Source organism: Dinoponera quadriceps, unplaced genomic scaffold, assembly GCF_001313825.1.
Source record: "Dinoponera quadriceps isolate SergipeBrazil2010 unplaced genomic scaffold, ASM131382v1 scaffold848, whole genome shotgun sequence".
NCBI classification, from domain to species: Eukaryota; Metazoa; Arthropoda; class Insecta; order Hymenoptera; family Formicidae; genus Dinoponera; species Dinoponera quadriceps.
The window spans coordinates 313,998-333,959 of NW_014555128.1; the positions used below are offsets into that span (position 1 = coordinate 313,998).

At 51.0% G+C, this 19,962-nt stretch overlaps 3 protein-coding genes across 7 annotated transcripts in view; 1 reads left to right on the forward strand and 2 right to left on the reverse strand.

Annotated features, from left to right (window-relative positions):
• The window catches only part of LOC106743025 (dachshund homolog 2), a 219,268-nt gene extending 214,058 nt beyond the window's left edge, over positions 1-5,210 (reverse strand). For all 3 annotated transcript variants that reach the window (XM_014616493.1, XM_014616494.1, XM_014616492.1), the window contains exon 1: positions 3,571-5,210. In XM_014616493.1, the coding sequence (XP_014471979.1) occupies positions 3,571-4,355 (785 nt within the window). In that variant the 5' untranslated portion in view covers positions 4,356-5,210. The remainder of the gene's footprint in view (positions 1-3,570) is intronic.
• A 10,543-nt stretch (positions 5,211-15,753) lies between these two features.
• Positions 15,754-17,732, forward strand: LOC106743034 (5'-AMP-activated protein kinase subunit beta-2). Of its 3 annotated transcripts, none has more exons than XM_014616518.1 (5): positions 15,754-15,841; positions 16,324-16,533; positions 16,614-16,889; positions 17,034-17,264; positions 17,362-17,732. In XM_014616518.1, exons 2-5 carry the CDS (start codon positions 16,339-16,341, stop codon positions 17,506-17,508), a joined length of 849 nt encoding a protein of 282 aa, XP_014472004.1. In that variant the 5' UTR covers positions 15,754-15,841; positions 16,324-16,338; the 3' UTR covers positions 17,509-17,732. The 3 variants fall into 3 exon arrangements, with proteins under 3 accessions (XP_014472004.1, XP_014472003.1, XP_014472006.1); XM_014616517.1 differs by lacking the exon at positions 15,754-15,841 and adding an exon at positions 15,848-16,036; XM_014616520.1 differs by lacking the exon at positions 15,754-15,841 and adding an exon at positions 16,047-16,244.
• A 94-nt stretch (positions 17,733-17,826) lies between these two features.
• LOC106743035 (pancreatic triacylglycerol lipase) lies at positions 17,827-19,931 on the reverse strand. The gene is made up of 5 exons (XM_014616521.1): positions 19,205-19,931; positions 18,970-19,118; positions 18,527-18,703; positions 18,177-18,452; positions 17,827-18,103 (listed from the first exon to the last, which is right to left on the reverse strand). Exons 1-5 carry the CDS (start codon positions 19,435-19,437, stop codon positions 17,865-17,867), a joined length of 1,074 nt encoding a protein of 357 aa, XP_014472007.1. The 5' UTR covers positions 19,438-19,931; the 3' UTR covers positions 17,827-17,864.
• Between the last annotated feature and the right edge of the window lie 31 nt (positions 19,932-19,962).

Sequence of the window (19,962 nt, forward strand, 5' to 3'; positions counted from 1 at the left end):
GGGGGGGGGAGAGAAAGAGAGGAAGGAAGGAGACGATCGTCATCCACTCGGCGTTGCTGTGGCAAAAGAATCGAGCGATCCCTTTTCGAGACGTCCGACGACGAATAATATCGCGATGCTCTCGGAGCCACGGCGAGCACAGTCGCGCACATACGAGGACTTTACCGAGCCCTATTTGTGTATTCGTGCAGTTAACACGAGCGCATAGATATTAAAAGCTTACGTAGCCTATAACCACGCATCGGCGCACGGCAACAACCAGGAGCTGGGAGGAGCGAGCAGAGGAAATAAATATTAATAACGGCTTTCTGCCTCCGTCTCTCTCTCTCTTTTTCCCCTCCCCCCTCTCTCTCTCTCTCTGTATCTCTCTGTCGTGCTCTCCCTCTCCTCGCACCCCTCTCCAACGTTCTATTCTCTATGTGTACCCCTCCTTTTCTTTCTCCCTTACCCTCCTCCTCCCCAGTGTCTCTCTCACTCTCTCACAATATGTCTATGCATTGTTAGGGCCATTACAGGAGCCAATTAATCTATGCACAATTTTATAATTAAACGGCTAATAGCGCATAGAATTATAGTCCAGGGCCGCGTGCACTCCCACGTATCCCGACTGTTATGCCAGGTATACTAAGCGCCGCGCTCGATAGGAAGAAGGAAGAATGGAGAAAAAGCGCGTCGCCGGCGCACGATGCTTTTTCCTTGTTTCCTCTTTGTCTCCCTCGTCGCGACCTCTTTTCGCCGATTCCCAATTAGAGGCACGATTCCGAATAGGCAGTTTGCGCGGAGAGGCGATCGCTCGTCCGACCGAGTTAGGCAAATTAATTAATATAATTGACTCGTCTCTCGTTAGCTATGCGCAACGACGGCCGCATTATTATTTCCTCGCCGATTATATCGTAGGGTCCGGATCCGACGGTGTACAACAGGATACGACGCGCGCACGTAATTATTGCAGTCGATTACTTTTCAGCCTGTAACAGGAATATCTGTCGGCGTTCTCGATCAGATAGCGGCCTCGTCTCGGACTCGCGTCCTCAGACGAGAGCTCGGACGTCTTCGAGGGAGAAAGAAGCGCATTTAAGGATGAACCACGCGGCGGTAACGATCCGCGCTCGTTACAACGTCGTCGACACGCGCGTCATTTCGCAAGGGATTCCTGCAGCTTCGCATTCGTCGCCGCTGTTGTTCCCTTTTTAACGTTATTATTACCGATCCGTGCGAAAGCGAGAGAGAAAGAAAGAGAGAGAGAGAGCACGAAATACAGGGCGTCCGGCTCTATATCTCCGGGCCGTCTGGACGGAACAACGCACCCGGCGCCGCGCTGTAAACCGCAAGAAAAATCCCCCTGAATTATCGGTGCGGTTCTGGGCGCATGCTGTTGCATCGACGGTAGAGCGGCGGGGTCGATGTGCAGTCGTAGGTGTGCATGCGCGCGTGCACGCCGTGTGTGGGTGGGCGTAAGTGTGTTCGGCTCGTAGATGTGTCTCGATGTGTACCCGTTGCCGCCGCTACCGTTGCCGTGCATTATCAGAATGTAACGACGCCAGCGGTACACGCGATCGGACCGCACAGGAAGCCCGTGTCGCAGCATCTCGATCATCCTATTTTTCGAAATCGTCCGTCCGCTCGCACTTTTCCCTCGAAATCGCGACTGAACGTGAAGGCACGGGAGAATTTTCTGTCGATGATCGCGAGGAGAGAAGACGCTTTCTCTTCCCTCGTCGTCATTCGTCGACCGAGTGCACCGAGCGCAGGCGGATTTTTGCGCTAAATGCGACGAACGTCGCACCGAGTGTGTTCTCGCTTGATATAATCGCGAGCCGCTTTCGTCATTGGAGAAACGGTTCGGAGGGAGAATTTCCGAGAGAATTATCTCGCGCGGTTCTTTCGACTCTAGTTGACTGTCGGATAAAGTTATCCGAGAGATAACTGCTCCCCTGTCGCTTTCTGGATCGCAGCGCTGCTGCTTGCAGCGGGAGACAGAGAGCTAAAATTATCTAATCTACGGACAGAGTTAATGCGATACCGAGGAAACCGGCTATTAATCGAGCTACAACACGGAGTTCGTGTCGCGGTGAGAAACAACCGCCGAGGGAGAGACCCGCACGAGCCGACGGCTCGCAGAGTTCTGTTCTGTGACTGCGACTCGGATTATTTGGATCCCTATCCCTACGAACTTCCTCCTTCTTCCTCCCGCGCTTGCTCTCTCCCTCTCTCTCCCGTCCCTCGGGATCCCTCGATTCCCTCTCGCTCTGTCCCTCTCTCCGTGTCGCGTTGAATCCGTTTCCGTTGTGACTGCCGCTGCGCGTCACCCGCTGAATAAGTATTGCCCATTTGCGGTGTTACGCGCGGTCTATCCCGAAGCCCGAGAGAGTTTCTCGCGCACTTGGCGACAATTGAACGTGCAACGCGATCGAATCGTCGCGAGCGTGAGACGGCCGAGCTGGCTCGTGGAAATGAGACTGACACAGCGGTGTGTTTTCACCATACAGAGGACACCGTGGAAGGACAACATTTTCCCTGACGACCTTAAATCCCCTCGTTCCGTTTACCATTCCGTTTCGTCTGTCGCCTACCGCGTGGGTGGGGTAAGAGAGCTTGTATAACCAAGCTCCTCTTCCTCTCGCCCTCTCTTTCTCTCCCTCGCCCGGGACGATTCATTCAGAGAAACTGCCGTGAAAGGGACACCTGTTGGCGCAGGGACTCGGTTGACAATCCTAGAAACGAGGAGCACGTGCCGCTGCCACGACTCGAATATCTTTCTTCAATCTATTTTCCTCTCTTTCCGTCTCTCCTTTTTTCCCCCCTCTCTCTCTCTCTGTTTCTATCTCGTTGCACCGGACAATCTCAACTTATTTCGATCTATCGTGAATATTATTTCAGAACAGGACGGAACTCTCGTTTTGACACAACCGGCCCGAATGCAAATAAAGCTATTCTCGAGACGGCATTCCTCTGAAACTGCAAAGCGCAATCTCTCGAGGCAATTTTGATGCATAAAGATCGCCGGTGAATCGCCTATGCGAAGAGGCCCGAGGGTCACCGGGAGCCGTTTTCGACGATGATCAAGTCTTAAGGAGCGGTAGGTGGTGCACAATTAAAGTACTTTTTGGCCGACTGGTAGCGCGAAACCGAGCTGAGGTACGAGGGCGAAGATAAAGTGCTGCCCAGCGGCGACACCGTGCGTTATTAATGTATGCGAGGATCGTAGCTTCCGTTCGTAGCGGGGTCGGCACGTCGACGCGCTCATACACACCGATCTGACTTCCGGACTCTGACGCTTCTTACGTTCGCTCGAGAAGAATTCGCGTCTTAGCCAATCGAAGGATCGACCGGTAGTCTACGTTGGATTCGCTTTTTTCAGAAATGTTCCGAACATGGCAACGGCATGATCGCCACGAGGCAATATCCAGGAACGTCAAACTGGTTTCATCGAAATTACCAGTCACGTTCTCAAACTACTCCTTCTCTTTCCGTTCGTTCTGCATACCGGCGATAGAATTTGGTTATCGCGAATTTTCCTCAAATCTATCCGTGAAGGCCGTGAGGACCGTTATCACGTACGTCACATACCTGGCCGTGGTGCAATCCCTGTAAAGAATGTCGAAGTCCTTGCAGCTGAGCAGCTTGCACCGATTGACGCCGGGTTGGATGGCTCCGAGGCCGCGTAGGATCCTAACTTGCTCGACGTTACACACCAACGGCACGATATCCAGCCGCTTGAGCTTCGTGTAGACCGTGTGAAGGCCACCCACGAGATGCTTGAGAAACAGCTCGAAGGCCTGCGGCAGACAGAGCATCGTGTCGCCGGCGATGATGAACGCCGCGACCTTCTGCCCGCGATAGTCGACCAGTTTGCACTCGTTCGCGGTGGGATCGCTGGTGCTGATCGGCGGTGGACTATTGTACGATCTCGGTGGCAGGACCGCGTGATGAGCCGCCATCAGCTCCAACGGCGAGCCATGGTGGCCACTCAGCATACCACCGAGCTGACCCAGCAGTCCCAAACCCGGCGGTGGCAATCCCGGCATACGAGGCACCATTCCCGGCGGTGCCCCGGGGCCTCCCCCGGCCGACAACGGCGGTGGACTCAGGGGTAGACCCTGCGGCGGTGAACCTCTGGTGGGCGATCCCGGTGTCGGCACACCGCGGTGCTGTTGCTGCTGCTGATGATCGCGTATCTGATCTCGCCCGTGCGACTGCTGATGCGAGGCCGGCGGTTGGTGCTGACCGCCGTGTAGTTGCTGCTGTTGCTGGCTCTGCTGCGTCGACGGGCTATGTGGGTGTTTCGGACTGCCGGTTACGGGACTGGCACGGCTGCTGTGATCGGAAGAGCTGTCCATCGCTCCGTGGTCCATGGAGGGTCGGAAACGCGCGTCCCTGTTCTTCCTGCGACTCGTAGAGACGATGGTCTGGCACGTTGCAGCCGCCAGCGATGCGTCCCGTGCCGTGCCTGAGACGTGGTCCAGGTCTGGCGAATATCGGTGCGGATTTCGCGTTCGAGCCGCGGCGACGCTTCAATGCATGTTTAACGCCGTTTCCTCCTCGGCGGGCCGCTGTCACCACGGCCGCTGATCTTGATGTCAGTCGCGATTACTACAACCGCGCCGTATTAGCGTCCTCCGAACGTACCTGTCACCACTAACGAATACCGCGGCTCTCGGTCGGACCGCACGATTTCTTCAGTCCTCACAAACACGTGAACCTTTGTGTCCATAACAAACCAGTCCACTACGCGAGTATCTTATTTTCACCGATCCATCGCGATGGCGTTTGCTCCCACCGATCGGCCGCAACAACGACGACGACCGCGTTCGACAACGACGGTGGCAACGTTGGTCGCGTGGAGGGCGACCACCCGTCGTCGCGCTCAACTCGTCAGCTCAAGGCGCAACTTGTTCACTGGTTTACGATGACGATGTCTTCACGTCACAACAAACGGAAACGAATCGCGACGACTACACCGAGCTCTGGCCGAGCGACAGACGCGTAAGCGCGAAGGAACCGTAACGTGCACCGAGATACGACTGTGGCAATGTCAGTGACGAGATGACAGCGAGGATAACTGCGACGACAACGATGACGACGACGACGACGACGGTGGCGGCGGCGACGGCGACGATGACGACGGAGGCGGCTGCCGCGGTAACTCGCAGGGACGCGCGTCGCTCGTTCTCAAAGTAGCAAACGCTCTCTCGGTCGAGTCGGGAGTATTTCCCTACCCAGTCACAGATGTAATAAATAAAAACATCAGTAGGAGCCCGACAAACGGGGAGGATGGGCGTTCTGTGCGCGCAACCGACTATCCGGTTGGCGGAGCCACCGGGGCGGCTGTTCTCGCTATTGGACGGCAGGCTCGTACTGTCTACGCCTTTCGAACCTTCCCCCGGGTTGCGGCGGTTCGACCAACCGTCCCCCGCGTCCCCCACTATTTGCCAAGCTCTGCCACCGACGTGGTAGACGACGACGTACGCCGACGAGGACGGTTCCGGGGGCTACCAACACACAGGGACAACCAGACGCAGACGCGAGAGAGAGCCTGAGGACAGTACGACTGGAACGTACCTCGGCGGCGCAAGCGGCACGAGTGGGGGATTTCTTCTTTTACCTCGCTCTGGGTTTGTCTTCTTTCGGCGAGTCTTGCGTTCTCTTTCCTGCCTGCCTCGGCTCGCGCACCTCCTCGTCCCACTCCACTTTTATATCTTTCACTCTTGTCTCTTATTCTCCCGCTATTTCTCTCGGCCGAGTCTCGACTCTTGCCTAGTCTACCTGCCCGAGCTCTTGTTTTTTTTTCCTTTTTCTTCTCGACTGTCTACGTTATTTCCGTCGTTACTTTTCGATCACGGCTCGTCCGCTTCGTTACGTCTGCATTATCTTACCCTCCCTTTCTCTCTCTCGTCCTTCGTCGATGACGATCTTTTCGAGCTTTGCTCGCGACTTTTCTCTCTTGTATCGTTTTCGCTTCTCCTCCTCCTCTTGTTTCCCCTTTCTTGATTTTTCCACTTGTCTTTCATTCCGGTTCCTGCTGGAGTCTTGTGCCATTCCCACTCTTCCCTCGTTCTTTCCTATCTTTCTGTCGCCTTTTCCGTTCTCCTCCTCTCTTCCCTCCCGCCTCCTGCCGCTATTCTCGTCTCCCGCTCCTTTTCTCTCCTCCTCCTCCCGCCACCCTGCGCGTTCTCCGGGTTCGCACTCTCTCGCGCGACCAGCCCTCTCTGCGTTGTTTCCTCCTTCGCTCGCTCCCGTCCGCCCTACTCTCTCGCTTTATCTCCTTCTTTCGTCATCCCCCTCTGCGTCGCACGCGCACACGTACGTACACTGGCCCGTGTCTCTGTCTCTCTCCCTCTCCTCCCTGTCCCTACGACGAAGAATGTCGCCAACGTTCGAATCGATCGCTCGCTTTCGCGCGCGCTGCCTCCCTTCTTCACCCTTCTGCCGTCCGCGAGCCCACCTCCTCCTCTTCCTCCTCCATCTGCCCCCCCCCTCTCACTCTCTCTCTTTCGCTACCTCCTCCACCTCCTTCTCCTCCTCCGCCGCCACCCTCTCTACTCTTCCCTCAGATCTCCTCTACCATATTCGCCATCAGCATTACACGCGCGCACTTATTTCTTCTGTAGGTAACTCCGCTTTCCTTGCGATCTCTCTCCTGCTCTAACACCCCCTTGCGCCTTCACCCACCCTTAGTCCACCTACCCCCTCTCCGCCGCGCGCTTCCACGTTTCCTCCGCCTCTCCATCCCCACCAACCGCGGCACATAGGATAGTCTACGCTCTCCGTAGCTCGACACGGTTAGGGTATGGGTGCTTAATATCTTTGTGCCATACCCAAGGCGCCCGTATCCGCCGACAGTTCCTGGAGGTGAACTTTGCCGCGATCGAGTGTCTCGATTCGCGGGACAGAGATGAAAATCGTAAGTGCACGTGCACGAGTAATTTTGCACAGGCGAATATAGCAAACAGAATGCTTAATCTCGCGGATATGTTGCTGATTAAAAAACTTTTCGGCGCGCGAGAAGGGACGGGGGCCGCGTATTCTTATTCACGTAACAAATAGTCCGACAGCGTGTCCGCTCGTCTTAAATTCGGAGGTCGGCAAATTTGGAGAAGACAAGTTTCACGATACATTGTGTACGTGTTTATTTCAATCGGGAGAAACGGTCGGCTCCGATCTTGTATCTTGAACGTATCTCCCTCGAGCTCCGCTCGAGCGGAGTGCGAAAAACATCGTCCGACAGGGAAGACCCGTAGCCGGTCTCCGATTATCTCGTCATAGACGCTTCGTGGCTGGTAGCGACAGGAGGGGAAAAGAGTCTAACATTCTCTTCTCTCTTTCGGCCGGTCAACCCCTCATCGTCCCTCATCGGCCCGGTGACCCAGATTCGCTCTAGGGAGACCCTTCGCGATGCAAGTATCGCCGTATGTGGTTATACCGATACGTCCGTGTGACCACACACATGTATGTGCGCGCGTATACACACACACCGTGCCCGCGCGTACAGATTCCACGGACCGTAGATACGTTTACTCGAAACAGCTGATCCCGCGACCGCGTAGAGCCCCAAACGAAGCGAAGACCCCACGCGGGTCTGTCCTCTTCATTGAGCGCGGGCGCATTAGCGAAAAGTCTGATCGGCCGTTCGCACGTCTGCAAATCCGGCCTACGTGCCGGCGTGTTAAATCCCACACTCGACACTCGTGCGAGTTTCATCTCCGCATTAATTGGCGCATCGCGACGCGCGAGCAGTAGCAATCGTAATTAATTATTCCGCGCGGAGGATTTCGCGCGTAGGAACGCTCGATGTTTCGCAAAGTCCGAATATGTATTACGATCAATACTTTATCGTAATTGCATTGCGTAATCGAGCTCGCGTAACCACGCGCGCATAACCATCCGGAAACGACCAAATAGATTCGCTACGTTGACTATGCTGGTAATCCGAAAAAAAAAAAATCCGCCAGCGGCGGCGAGATCTCGCGAAAGCGATATCCCTGACACGTCGAAACGCGATGCTGTGCGATGCATTGCATCGCGTTGCGTAATGCGTCTCTCGACGAATATCTAGCCCGAACAGCTCGTCTGGAACGGAATAAGAATCGTCCTTTGTCTTGCGAGGGCGATCGATCATGAGATCGATGTGCGCGCGGTCCGGACAAGTCGGGCTGTGGGGGGACCGATGTTTGCCGCGACCCAAACCACGTCCAATTAGTGGAATTAATACCGGCTGGCTTTGGGGGAGCTAATGCCTCTGTGTGCATACCTACGGGTATGCGCGCCGATGACTGCACTTTCCTTCGTGCGTAATGAAGGACAATCCCGTCGTCGAACCACCTCGATGCATTCGCTCGTGGAAGCTCGATCACCGCCTCCTCTTGTTCTGCGGTCACCGCAGAAATTCCGTAACTCTACAGACTGTGTGCGACGGTGCTCCACTGAATCGTTAAGAAACTTGGCCGACTAATTTCGCTCGTCGTCTATCGTTAGGGAGATAGGTAGGTTTACGCGAACGTAAAGCGAGTTATATTCGCGTTTCGCAACGTGCGGCGATCTTTGCCGATTGATAAATAAACAAAGCAAGTAACAGCGATGTACGTAACAATAGATCTCAATCCTATCCTATGTTACTTCATATTTTTCGGAAAGATAAAAAGGGGGCAATAAATCCTGCCGATCTATTCTTCGGAGCCCTGGACTATCGGAAATTTATTTCGGATATTCCGCTGGACGCATATCGCTTCTTTGCTCTCTACCCCTCTCTCTTTCTCTCCCTTATTCCCTCCCATCTATCCTCTCTCTCTCTCTCTCTCTATTTTTCGAAAGCCCCGGCGATCGCTTCTCTCGCTCGCGTTTGGCGCGAGGTTTGGCACGACGGGAAACGAGCGCCGGGCATTTTCAGACAGGCCACCGTGTGATACGCATTGTTCGTCCTGGACGTCGCCGCCGTCGCCACCGTAGTCCCTGTTACCGCTCGCTGCCCACCCCGTACAGATACGCGCTTAGCGCAACACGGTGTGTTTGCATCGTGCATAGCTGTTACGTAACCCTCGTCATTGTTTGCGCATCGTCGTTACACGCCTATATGGAGAAAGGGAGAGGGTGGCGGAGGTTTCGCCGTTGCGAGAAAGGGGCGGGTGGAAAAAAAGGAGCGAGCGAGCGGACGGACAGACGGACGGACAGATTTTTGTGCACGTCTCGCGCACAGGCGATACGCCGTTAGACGACCAGAGCCGGCAGGACTGCATCGGGAACAGCTCGATTGCTCAGCACGATGTTCACGCGGACTCGCGCGCGCGCGTGTTCACGTGTTATTTCCTCTTCTCTTCCTGTCTCTTACGCGGTTCGCGCCGCGTTTCATCGTCGAGTAATTCTCTCTCTGTACCGCGCGCTCGGCGGGTGAATATATCGATCGCTCGCGACGCTCTCGCCGGCGAATCGCGCGCGCTCACGCGAAATGCCAATTCTACCGTTTTAATTTTACATCCGCGCGGCTATTGGAATCACAATCGCAGAATCAATCGGTACCGGCCGTGGTGGTCAAATTTGTCCGTCCGCCGGGCGAGAACAACAAGCGAGCGATATGCAAACGAGCGAGTGTCGGCGAGTGGAGAGAGGAAGAGAGAGAGAGAGAGAAAGGGAGACAGAATACGAGCCAGCCGGAGAGTGGGATGGTTTACATTTTCCAGATTGAAATGTTAACCCAGTAGAAAGGTGGTCGGCGTGCGTGTGCATTACGGCCGATAACCCGATAACGCCGCGTCGGTGTATGCATCACGCCCTTACATCCAGCATCCCCGTTCTAGTCCGCAATGAAGCAATCACCGTCGATAAGCATTGTACAGGTCCGGCACAATGGACAAGACTTTCCAGCCGTCCGCGCACCTCCCTCTCCCCGGCCGGCCTCCCTTATCCGAGCTACTACCCGGCATAATCTTCTCTGATCGAATAGCCGTCCAAATTAAACAGGACCGCAGGCTCTTCATTTCTTTTCCATCGCTCGCCTTAACATTCTTTCCTCGTCGCGCGCGTATCAAGGTGTTGCTCTCGTGCGACTCGATGTCTGAAAATCTCTAACGATACTCTCCGCTCGACGAAGGTAAATATTTCAACTTTATTATAGATACAACCTTACTCTCTCTCTCTATCTCTTTCACGCGAGTTCTCTCCCCTTCTTTTCCCTCCTTTTTTCTAGAACGTTGACGACGCATTTCTGCATTGAAAATATCGAATCGGGACACGATGAGATTAAACGTGAAAGTTGTTGAAGAGGCCTATCTTTTATGATCGCTTCATCTGACGCGCTATATAAGTAGTGGCCTATTTGCACGAGCCTCCCCTGGTAGTTAAGATTAAAAAATCAATGTGTGCGGATAAAATTATTAAGAGTACATAATGCGCGCGGAATTTAATTGCCGCGACTCGACATAATGGAATATGTACGAAACCGCGATCGAAAGTGTTTCTCGCAGACAAGTTGGCGAAGGAAAAAAAGAAAAAACACGCGCGCACACATGCGCACATGCACGCGGAACGAGAATCCAAATAAAGTAGACAAAGGCGCGATGAAAAACGACGGCAATTTTTCTCGATACCGATGCCGGCGTTCGGTTTTTCACTGTGGCTTGCGCGCAACTAATTACCCGTATGCCACGTGTTATTATAAATAGCCAATCGTTACCGGCACAGCCGCATTCACGATTCGCCCATAATGGCGTGTTATCGGATAAATAAAACAGATAGCCGGGAGAGAGAGGGTGCGCCTCGATTATACGTCGGCATCCCCCTGCAAACGCGGCTACTCGCGGTTCGCAATTTCTCGTTATTATTTTAGCACATTCAGACGCGATAGATACACATTGCGATAGATACACAAATTGCGGCGCGCATGCTCGCGCACGCATTATCTCCCGCATAAGACACATTGTTGCGGCCGAGTGGGATGAATATCTGCCAAATCCGATTCATCCCCTCCCCCGATCAGCGCTGAGATAATGATGGAAAAAAATGCAGTCGGTGTTATTTCGTACTAATGAGACGGCTGTGCGAAAAAGCCGGAAATGCGCTTCGGATGCATCGAAACGCGTATTTTCCCGTTTTGGGCGGACGGCGCTGAAATTTTGCTGAAACGATCTTCTTGCTGATATTGACAATACCGGCGACGGTGGCAGCGGCGGCAAAATGCGACACACGGGGGTAGTAGTTTTCGCCGGTATTCAAGCTAAATACATTAGAAAGCTCATTTAAATACGACACAATGGCGATGCCGGGCGCCGTGTCGTCCGGATAAATTCGTTGGCCGGAGTAATAATGTCCGTCGCGTTTTCTGACGCGTCATCTTCGGCGACGAGCGACGCGAATCGATACCGGCCGTATCGAGTCCCACGGAACTTCGTCGTTGTGCGAGATCGCGAGAGCCCACCGGCGCCCGATTTTAATTACTTTAACGACGTCTGTCTGTCCCCGTGCGACGTGCGCGCGTTATCCCGGCGAGCGCGCAAGCTCGACGTCAATACTTTCCCGTGGCAAACGCCGCGGAAGACAATCGCGTTGACACCCCGTGATGGATGTCCCGCCTGCTCAAAATACCCCCTCAGTTTTCCCGCCAATAAAGCCCATTGTAAATGCGAACTATTCGAAATATTAGATCGGCACAGCGATTACGGCCCGTTCAGTCATCGCCGTTGACGCACCGTAATCCTTTCCCACCTCTCCGCGTTCTCCCCGCACCTTTCGCGCTTCGTTTTCCGCGCTTTGTTCCGTTCCCTCTTTCTTTCTCTCTCTATCTCACCGCGCCTCGGAAAATCATCGTCATCTCCTGTTCGCGTTAGACAAACTGCAAAGTATGTATACAGGGAAAGAAATCGCCGAGCTTCGTATTATCGAAAGACGCGATCGATGCCGAGAAGGCGCGGACTTTCGATCACTCCTGTGTATTTACCACGATTATTCGCACCTCCTAGATTTTCCGAGAAGAACGAGAGACCCTGCGGTCGCAGCCTGCGTTAATTACTAACTGCATATTTTACGCACCGTTGCGCGATAATGCGGTCGTTCTCAAGAAACTACGCGCGTATCCCCGAGTTTTTCGCGTGATTATTTGCGGTTGAACAGCGCGATGGAATTTCCCGAATCCGCGCGCTCGCGATTATCCCGGCAAGACGGAGAGAGCGGAAAAGCGCCACCGGCCCTCCGCGGCTTATTTATTAACCCGAAAGTCTAACGAGACGTTGAAACGGCGGCGCTGACGTTATACCTATTATTACGTACGGACCGCGAAGGCTACTCTTCTATCGGGAGCGGGCGATCTGACATACCGCGCGCTCAATGAACAGCTTACATTGATATATTTCAGCGAGCGACGCACGAGCGGAGAAAATCGCGTGCGCCACCGTATAGCAGCGGCGATATTACGACACGACCGTCACCCGTGTGTTGCACGCCAGACATTATAATAATATCCTTTGCGGTATCGCGCGAGAGGGGCTCGCCGACGGTCCGTTCGCGAATTAGAAGGGAACGACGACTACAATGACGACGAGGACGATATCTTTCGTCCCGAGCCGTTTTCGTATCTCCCGACTGACACGTTACCTCGCTACGACGCGGAGATTGTTTGGATTGTTCTTAATCTCCATTGTAATAGCACGCGCTCCGCTCGCTGGGAACTGGCCGGCCAATTTTGAATTTGGATTGTCGGCCGATGATGGATCGGCCTTTTGTACGCGGCGCTGATGATACCTCGCAGATGTATCCACCGCACCCTTTTCGGACGAAACCACTTGCCGGTGATTATCGATTAAGCGCATGCACACACCGCCTCTCGCCGGTCTTCCCGCCCCCCGTCCGCCACCCTCTTTCTTGCTCCTCACTTTTTTCCCTTTTCGAATACGCTTTGATACTTTTTTTTATCTCGAGCACCCGACATCTGGCTCGGACGACTTTCGGGCCCGTTACGAATTCACGAGCTCTTTCGTCGCTCGATACAGTGGCGAAGTCAATCGATTAGTGATTAATTTAAGTGAGAATTCCGCGCTCGGGACTCTTTGCCAATTTTGCGTACGGAGATATCGCGTGCTCGTTCGCGCGTTCCACGCGATTTTCCAGATCGGACGAGTCGTTTTCGAAACAAATGTTTTCCGACAATCGATGGGCTATCGTATTTAGGATTATCGTCGTGCTTTCAACATCACACGATGTTGTTAAGTTTTCCGCGAATACATCTGTCCATCGAGAATCGAGATAAAAATGAACAGCGTAAAACGCATGGAACGCAATGAATTAGCAAAAACCACGAGCAGATGTCCCCACTTTAGATAATCCCGGCCTTTTACACTAATCTAATCAGTATCATTAAATAAAGGATACATTTAATAATCAATATAGACAGCATGTTGCGTAAATGAAATCCATGCTATCTCGACAAGTGTAACGTCAGAGTTTTATCGCCACTGGATGAGAAGCATCCGTCGCTTTGTCAACCGAATCAAACGTTTTACAACTAACATAGATAAGGTAAGTCTTGAAAAAAATGTAGATACGATAACATATGATTTTCTTACGTTTCGTAAAGAAACTTCATTCGAGACTTATAATTACAATAGAAGTGCAACGGACATGTAATTATAACTTAAAAGAGACCTCTCCTAACACATACGTACGTAACAAGCGCAGATTTCGTGCGCACATTTTAATATATTTTTTCTCCCATGTATATATATATATATATATATATATAAATATCTGATACTGTGTATACATAATAGTGTACTATATACTTTATATTTATAAAGATCAAAGCAAGCAACGGCGCGCTACTTCCATACGTCGCGTTTGTTTCCACGCGATCGTGATTGCCCGCCGAGAGTGAAAAAGAAAGCAAACGAGCGCCGTGCGCTTATTTGAGACGTGCAAAAATCGAATGGCCGATTCTTTTCGGAATCGGTAATGCCGCCCGCGCCGTACGTACATTTGCCGCCCATGAAGATCACGTGCGCGTTCGGCGCGACCACAGGCACAGGCCGCGGTGAAGTAGCTGCGCAATTTCGCAAAATGCCGTAACCGTAATTACTGTTATTGCAGGATATTTAATACACGGGGCACGTTTTTACTCGCGGTCCACCCCTCTGAATCAACCGCGGCCACGAGGAGCAATACGTGCCTTGATATGAGCTCTCTCTCTCTCTCTCTCTCTCTCTTCCTCCGTTGCGTGGCCGCCGGCTACGAAGGACGAAACACGCCCGAGGTTCTTTCGCCTTTATAAATAATAAATTCGCGTAGGAAACAGCGAAAAAGTTGACGGCCGAGAAACATACGAAGGGAAAGGGAAGATGAAATTGAGCGTGCAGTTAGGGAGGCGATAGGGGGGGGGAGAGGGCAAATATACGCGATGAGAGGAAGAATCTGACGGCCGATATATTTATTAGTGCTTTAACTTCACCGCAAACAGCATTTCTCCTCGCGTTGAAAAGCGCGCTTTAACGATGCTACGGGGAAACGCGTGGAAAGGAGTTCGTTTCGCAGTTCGGTTCGCTCGAGTTCTTTGTAAAAATAAGAAGGTATAAACGTACGTAATTTTCTAAAACGACTTGAGCGTATCTCGGCTAAGCTGCGCTTCGTGATTCTCACGATGGGAGAGGGATACGATCGAAACTCTGACCGGTGCTGCCATCTACCGGCGTCAGGAATCAAACAGCTAACGGTATCTCAAGCGCTTGAGATTTCAAGCTGCTCTGCTGTTTCCCGCCTATACGAACCGAAGGAGCTCGGGATGTGTCTCGCTCCCGATTTCGCCGGCTTATCAATAAACAATTAATAATGCATAAAAGTGACTCACCAGAACCGTTGTGCGACCTCTGGTATGCGGTACGAAGGATCGAACTCCTGTGCACACTGCACTACGTTACGAGTGCGTTCGGGGAACAAATAAGCTCTAAAACGTTATTTTATCTCTTATGTATGAAACAAGGATAGAATGATGCCTCAGCGTGTTCCCCGAAAGCATATTACACATACGATTGAACACGATTGAACACGCACGAATCGCGACGATCCGATGATCGCTCCCCGGACTTCTGAAAGATGTCTTTAAGACGTCTTATGTCTCGATTTTAGACACGTTTAGATCGGCACTTGATTCGACACTCACAGTACTCGTTCGGACGCGTTATGCGACGAGTAAACAACGCGAAAATCACACGATCACTTCACACCAATCACGGACGACGTGTCGTGACATGAGTTAAACAGCTTGTTCTAACGGATTTACGAGCGACACAAGTATCGACACATTGCGACTACATCCGCGGTCGGACACGCGAATTGAAGACATCCGACGATCACTCGTTACTTTCTTTAATACCCGCGGTATTTATCCGAACGTGTCGCGTACTTTTAACGGGTGAAGAACGCGAAAATCGTGAGATCACTTGCGGTCGTCCGCAAGGCCCAAGGCGCAGCGCAAAACTGAAAACGAAGGCTGCGCATGCGCTGCCGGTATGCATCTCTCGCTCGCAAAATTCACTCTAATCGAGAACAATCGGTATGATTATTGATGAAAGATGGCTGTAATTAACGCGACACGACGATTACTTGGCACTTTGTTCGGTTATTTTTTCGATACTTTGTCCGGATATTAGATAATTTTGCAATCGATTATAAATCACAATTCGTCGTCAAATTGTCGTTATTACTGAATCGCCGTGGTCGACTGTCGTCAATTTTATTAATTCACCAATCAATGTCGGTAATCAACGTATTTCCTACTCTTGATAATATAAAGTTCTTCAATATCCTACTGTCGATATTGAATTACTATTTTATACTGGCAAAAAATTTGCGACACTAAAAGTGCACTGTAAGTAACTACAATTAAAATGTTTTATTCGTCGTTTGACGAATGGCCTTTGTAATGGTTTGAACATTCGTAAGGACAGGATTGCATGTCGTTATATACTTTGGTCAAATCGGTTAATCCGGCTCCATAGCGGATGTTTACGTTTCCGATTTGACATTGACGCGTATATCGAGCAGTAAAAAGTGTTGCAAACAAGTGAGTAATTCATTCTCGAAAACCACTTGCTGGCATGTTGGTCATGACAAATTATACCATTGTATACGATTAGTCGTGTTATAATGATATTCAGGTTTCTTATGCGTACTTTTTCCACTAAAATTGTTGTTTTTTCCAATGACGAAAGGTTATTTATTATTGTTAAATAACCTATAATCCATCAATGCCTTATGTGTAACATGGTACTGTGCGTATTGACATTTGGATATTACTTGGAGATTATTCAGATATAAGACGAATAAGTAAACTTTGTTACCTTGGTTAAGGTCGTGCTTGTAATAATGGGTAATGCGGGAAGTAATCAACCTGTCAGCCATCATCATGGCACTACAGTGAACAGAGAGCATCGACACAGCAAGGATCATCCACCATCTTCTCCGGGAAAAGAAGGCCAAGTGTTCATTTTTGACAAGAAACCTAGCCAGAAACTTGTTTTTCAGTCTTCCCACGAGGAAGAAGAGCCATATTTTGCAAAGGTAATGGCAGAAGATATGTTAAAATGATACCTGCATATATATGTAAGTGCCCTATATCAGAATCTGTAAATACATAACAGACTGGCCAACAAGATGGAGAGGATTTTGGATCGCAACGACCAAGATCCAATACTGTTTCTGAAGGAACAAAAGTTGCAGACAACAAGGTGCTACCAACTGTTTTCAAGTGGGAAGGTGGTGGAAAGCAAGTGTACATTAGTGGCACATTCACTGGATGGAAGACATTGCCAATGGTGAAAAGCCATGGAGACTTTGTGACAATTATTGACTTGCCAGAAGGAGAGCATCAGTATAAATTCTTTGTCGATGGAGAATGGAGGCACGATCCTGGACTGGTAAGGATTAATTCTACAAGGTTTTACAGTAATTCTCTGCATAATATGTGTGCATATTGTATCTGCACATACATGTGTGTGCGTGTGTGTATGTCCTACATTTATACACAGCATATAAAGCATATATTTGTTGACGTGACACAGAAAATTGTGGACAATGGAATGGGTTCCAAAAACAACTTAGTGTCTGTAAGGAAATCCGACTTCGAAGTGTTTCAAGCTCTCGCAAAAGACAGCGAGGGTGTCACTAGTAGCGCTCAAACGGAATATGGACAAGAGATACCACCGCATAAACCCTGGGAGAAGGTACCTGGCCCGCCTATTTTGCCGCCGCACCTGCTGCAAGTTATCCTCAATAAGGATACGCCGCTGTCCGTAAGTTAAATACAAGGAAAGAAAAACAACAAAAGAATCACTTCAGCCTTTCTAAATTAACTTAAATATCGTTCTCTTACCACATATCTTATTTTAGTGCGAACCTACTCTCCTACCCGAGCCAAATCACGTCATGCTGAACCACCTTTATGCCTTAAGTATTAAAGACAGCGTGATGGTCCTGTCAGCAACGCATCGTTATCGTAAAAAATACGTCACCACTTTGCTCTACAAGCCGATCTAAGCGTTAAGTCATTCCCGTATACATATTCGTTGGTGCTGGTCGTTTACTGGTTATTACGGTATTAACGCCCGGGTGACGTGATGTTGTAGCTGGAAACTTTCCGAGTTTTCGAGGCAAGGTAGAAAATTAACATCTAGAGATGTCTGTTTTTTGTCGCTACGTTTATTATACCTCAGTCACATGTAAAATATTGTAATTACTATTTATTAAAGTCAGACATTTTATATTCGCCGTTCTTCCTACGATTGGCAAACTGATCGGTAGGGTGTCGTAAGTTACGCCTCGAAGCGCATTTAAAATTTCTTAAAACGACCCAACGGCTTGTGTACGCGACTCGACATTCGGGGAATCGTCGGTCAAATTTGATTATCGGCTACTTCCGATGTGTATGCGTAAGGTGAGCTCGATCTAGTTCGGAGAAAGTACAAGCCGCTCGCCGTCTGATCGACGTGCTCTCCCATGAGCACCGTTTGCGAATTGGTGCACTTGCCGCCTATGTACGAGTCCCAGCTGTCGCATTTAATAGCCGACAGCCCCGTCTTCGAGTTTATACTCTCTGTGAAGTATGCGTACGATCGTCCGTGGCTGCAGGCCTCTGAAATGTCAGTAGAGAAGTCGGAAACGACGTCTTGCGAGCTGAATGTCAGCCAACGAAAAATATCCCTTACCCATCACTTCGGGGACGCAGCAGCATCCGGGCTGAATCGCCGTGCCCGCGTTCGGATAGAAGTCGACTTTCCCCAGCGGCTGAAGGAAGCCCAACATACCCCCGCAGGAGTGTATAACGTCGACGAATAGCGCGTCAGTAGGATCCAGTCGGGTCTTCTCGGAGGCGAACATGTGGAAGCCCGGCAGCGCTGGATCCAAACCCGTCACTCGGCTCAGTTTCCCGGAAGTCGTCGCACTGCCGGCGTTCCCAGCTACGTGCGCCCCGAGGGAATGACCTTGCGCGCAGTCGAAGTGACGACAAGATGAAAACATCGACAATCGCACTTATACGAGAGCTCGCGCATCATACCGATAAAGTGAACGTCCTCCGTCTTCAAGCCGGTCTTGCTCACCAAGAAGTCGATGAAGTTAGCGGCGTCGGTCCCGACCCTCACGGTGTTGTGCATCGGGCCCAGATAAAAGGTGCTCGCAGCCAACGGTTCCCAGTCCACGATGATGATGTTGTAGTCGCCGTGAGTCAGAAAAGCTGCGCATTCCGAAAGACATGAATTATCCAAGCTACGCTTCTCGTCGATGCGCAAACCCTGGGTCTACCTGCATTGCTTTTTCCAGCAAGAGACACAAGTCTAGTTGTATCATCTATTATCCTTTTTCTTCACCAAAAGCGGAATAAGGATAAATGATGATATAACTAGACTTGTGTCTCTTGCTGGGAAACAACTGGCAGCTCTGACTTAACTGAGTTAATTCAAGAACCCGGGTAGCCAAAGCTGAGAACAAAAGCTGCCGTACCCTCTTTCAGCTTCCGGGGACCGGCGCTCATGGCGCTCGATTTCCAGCCGTGCGTTATGAATTTTGTCTTGCGCGATGGCTTGAAGTCGGAACTGGCGAGATTCGTGGTGTCATTCAGAGTCACTCGCGTGCCTTCTTTCGGGCCGGTTCTTGAAAAGAAATCACGGAAAGTTAGGTCGAGAGCGAACGACTGACGAACCGTTAAGCGTTATACGCGCGATTTGTGATCGGATACCGGGTGTAAATCATGTAGGCTATCTCCGGGCCGTTCAGCACGCCTCTCGTCTCGCTATCTTGGACCTTCAGTACCGCTACCTGAGGCTGCCCGTTACCGTCCGGCATGAATATCCAGTCTTCCCCGTAGCCGTCGTACCTCTGCCGCAGGCCGCTTTCCCATCGTTCCGGGTGCACGAATCGCCCCAGTGCAACGAAAACGACGATTCCCGCCCATGGTAGACTCGGTACCATTTTAGAAGTCGCAAACTTTGTACGAACCCCTCGCGTGTGTAAACCGTCGACGAAGGTCGCGTTATAATTAAATCACTGGTGCCGCGAGGTGTAGGAGGCTCATTCTTAAATCCTGGGAGTATCACGATAAGACGCCCTCCCTCCTGGCCTAGTTTTTCCTGTTTTTTTTATCTCATACGTGGTATCACGAGCGCGGAAGTACTATCAAGCGGCTCCAGGGATTGTAATTATATTCAGGAGGGTGCGTACCAAATTGAGGAGCGAATATCACGTGTAACGAGCGGCCTTAAATCACAGCGTTAAACCGGCCGGTTAGCTGATAATATTATAAACGCAGTAAAGTACTCTGGTATCTTGAGATTATTTGCATACTTTTGTCGAGGGATCGCGGCCGCTCGATGTAATTCGCATTATTTAAGACAGAACTGCGAGTGCGAGCGATGAATCGCTTCTCTTTTACACTAAGAATTTGGTGCAGAACCCCGAGGTGGTTCGCTCGCGAACGTATAGTTAAGACAGCTCTGG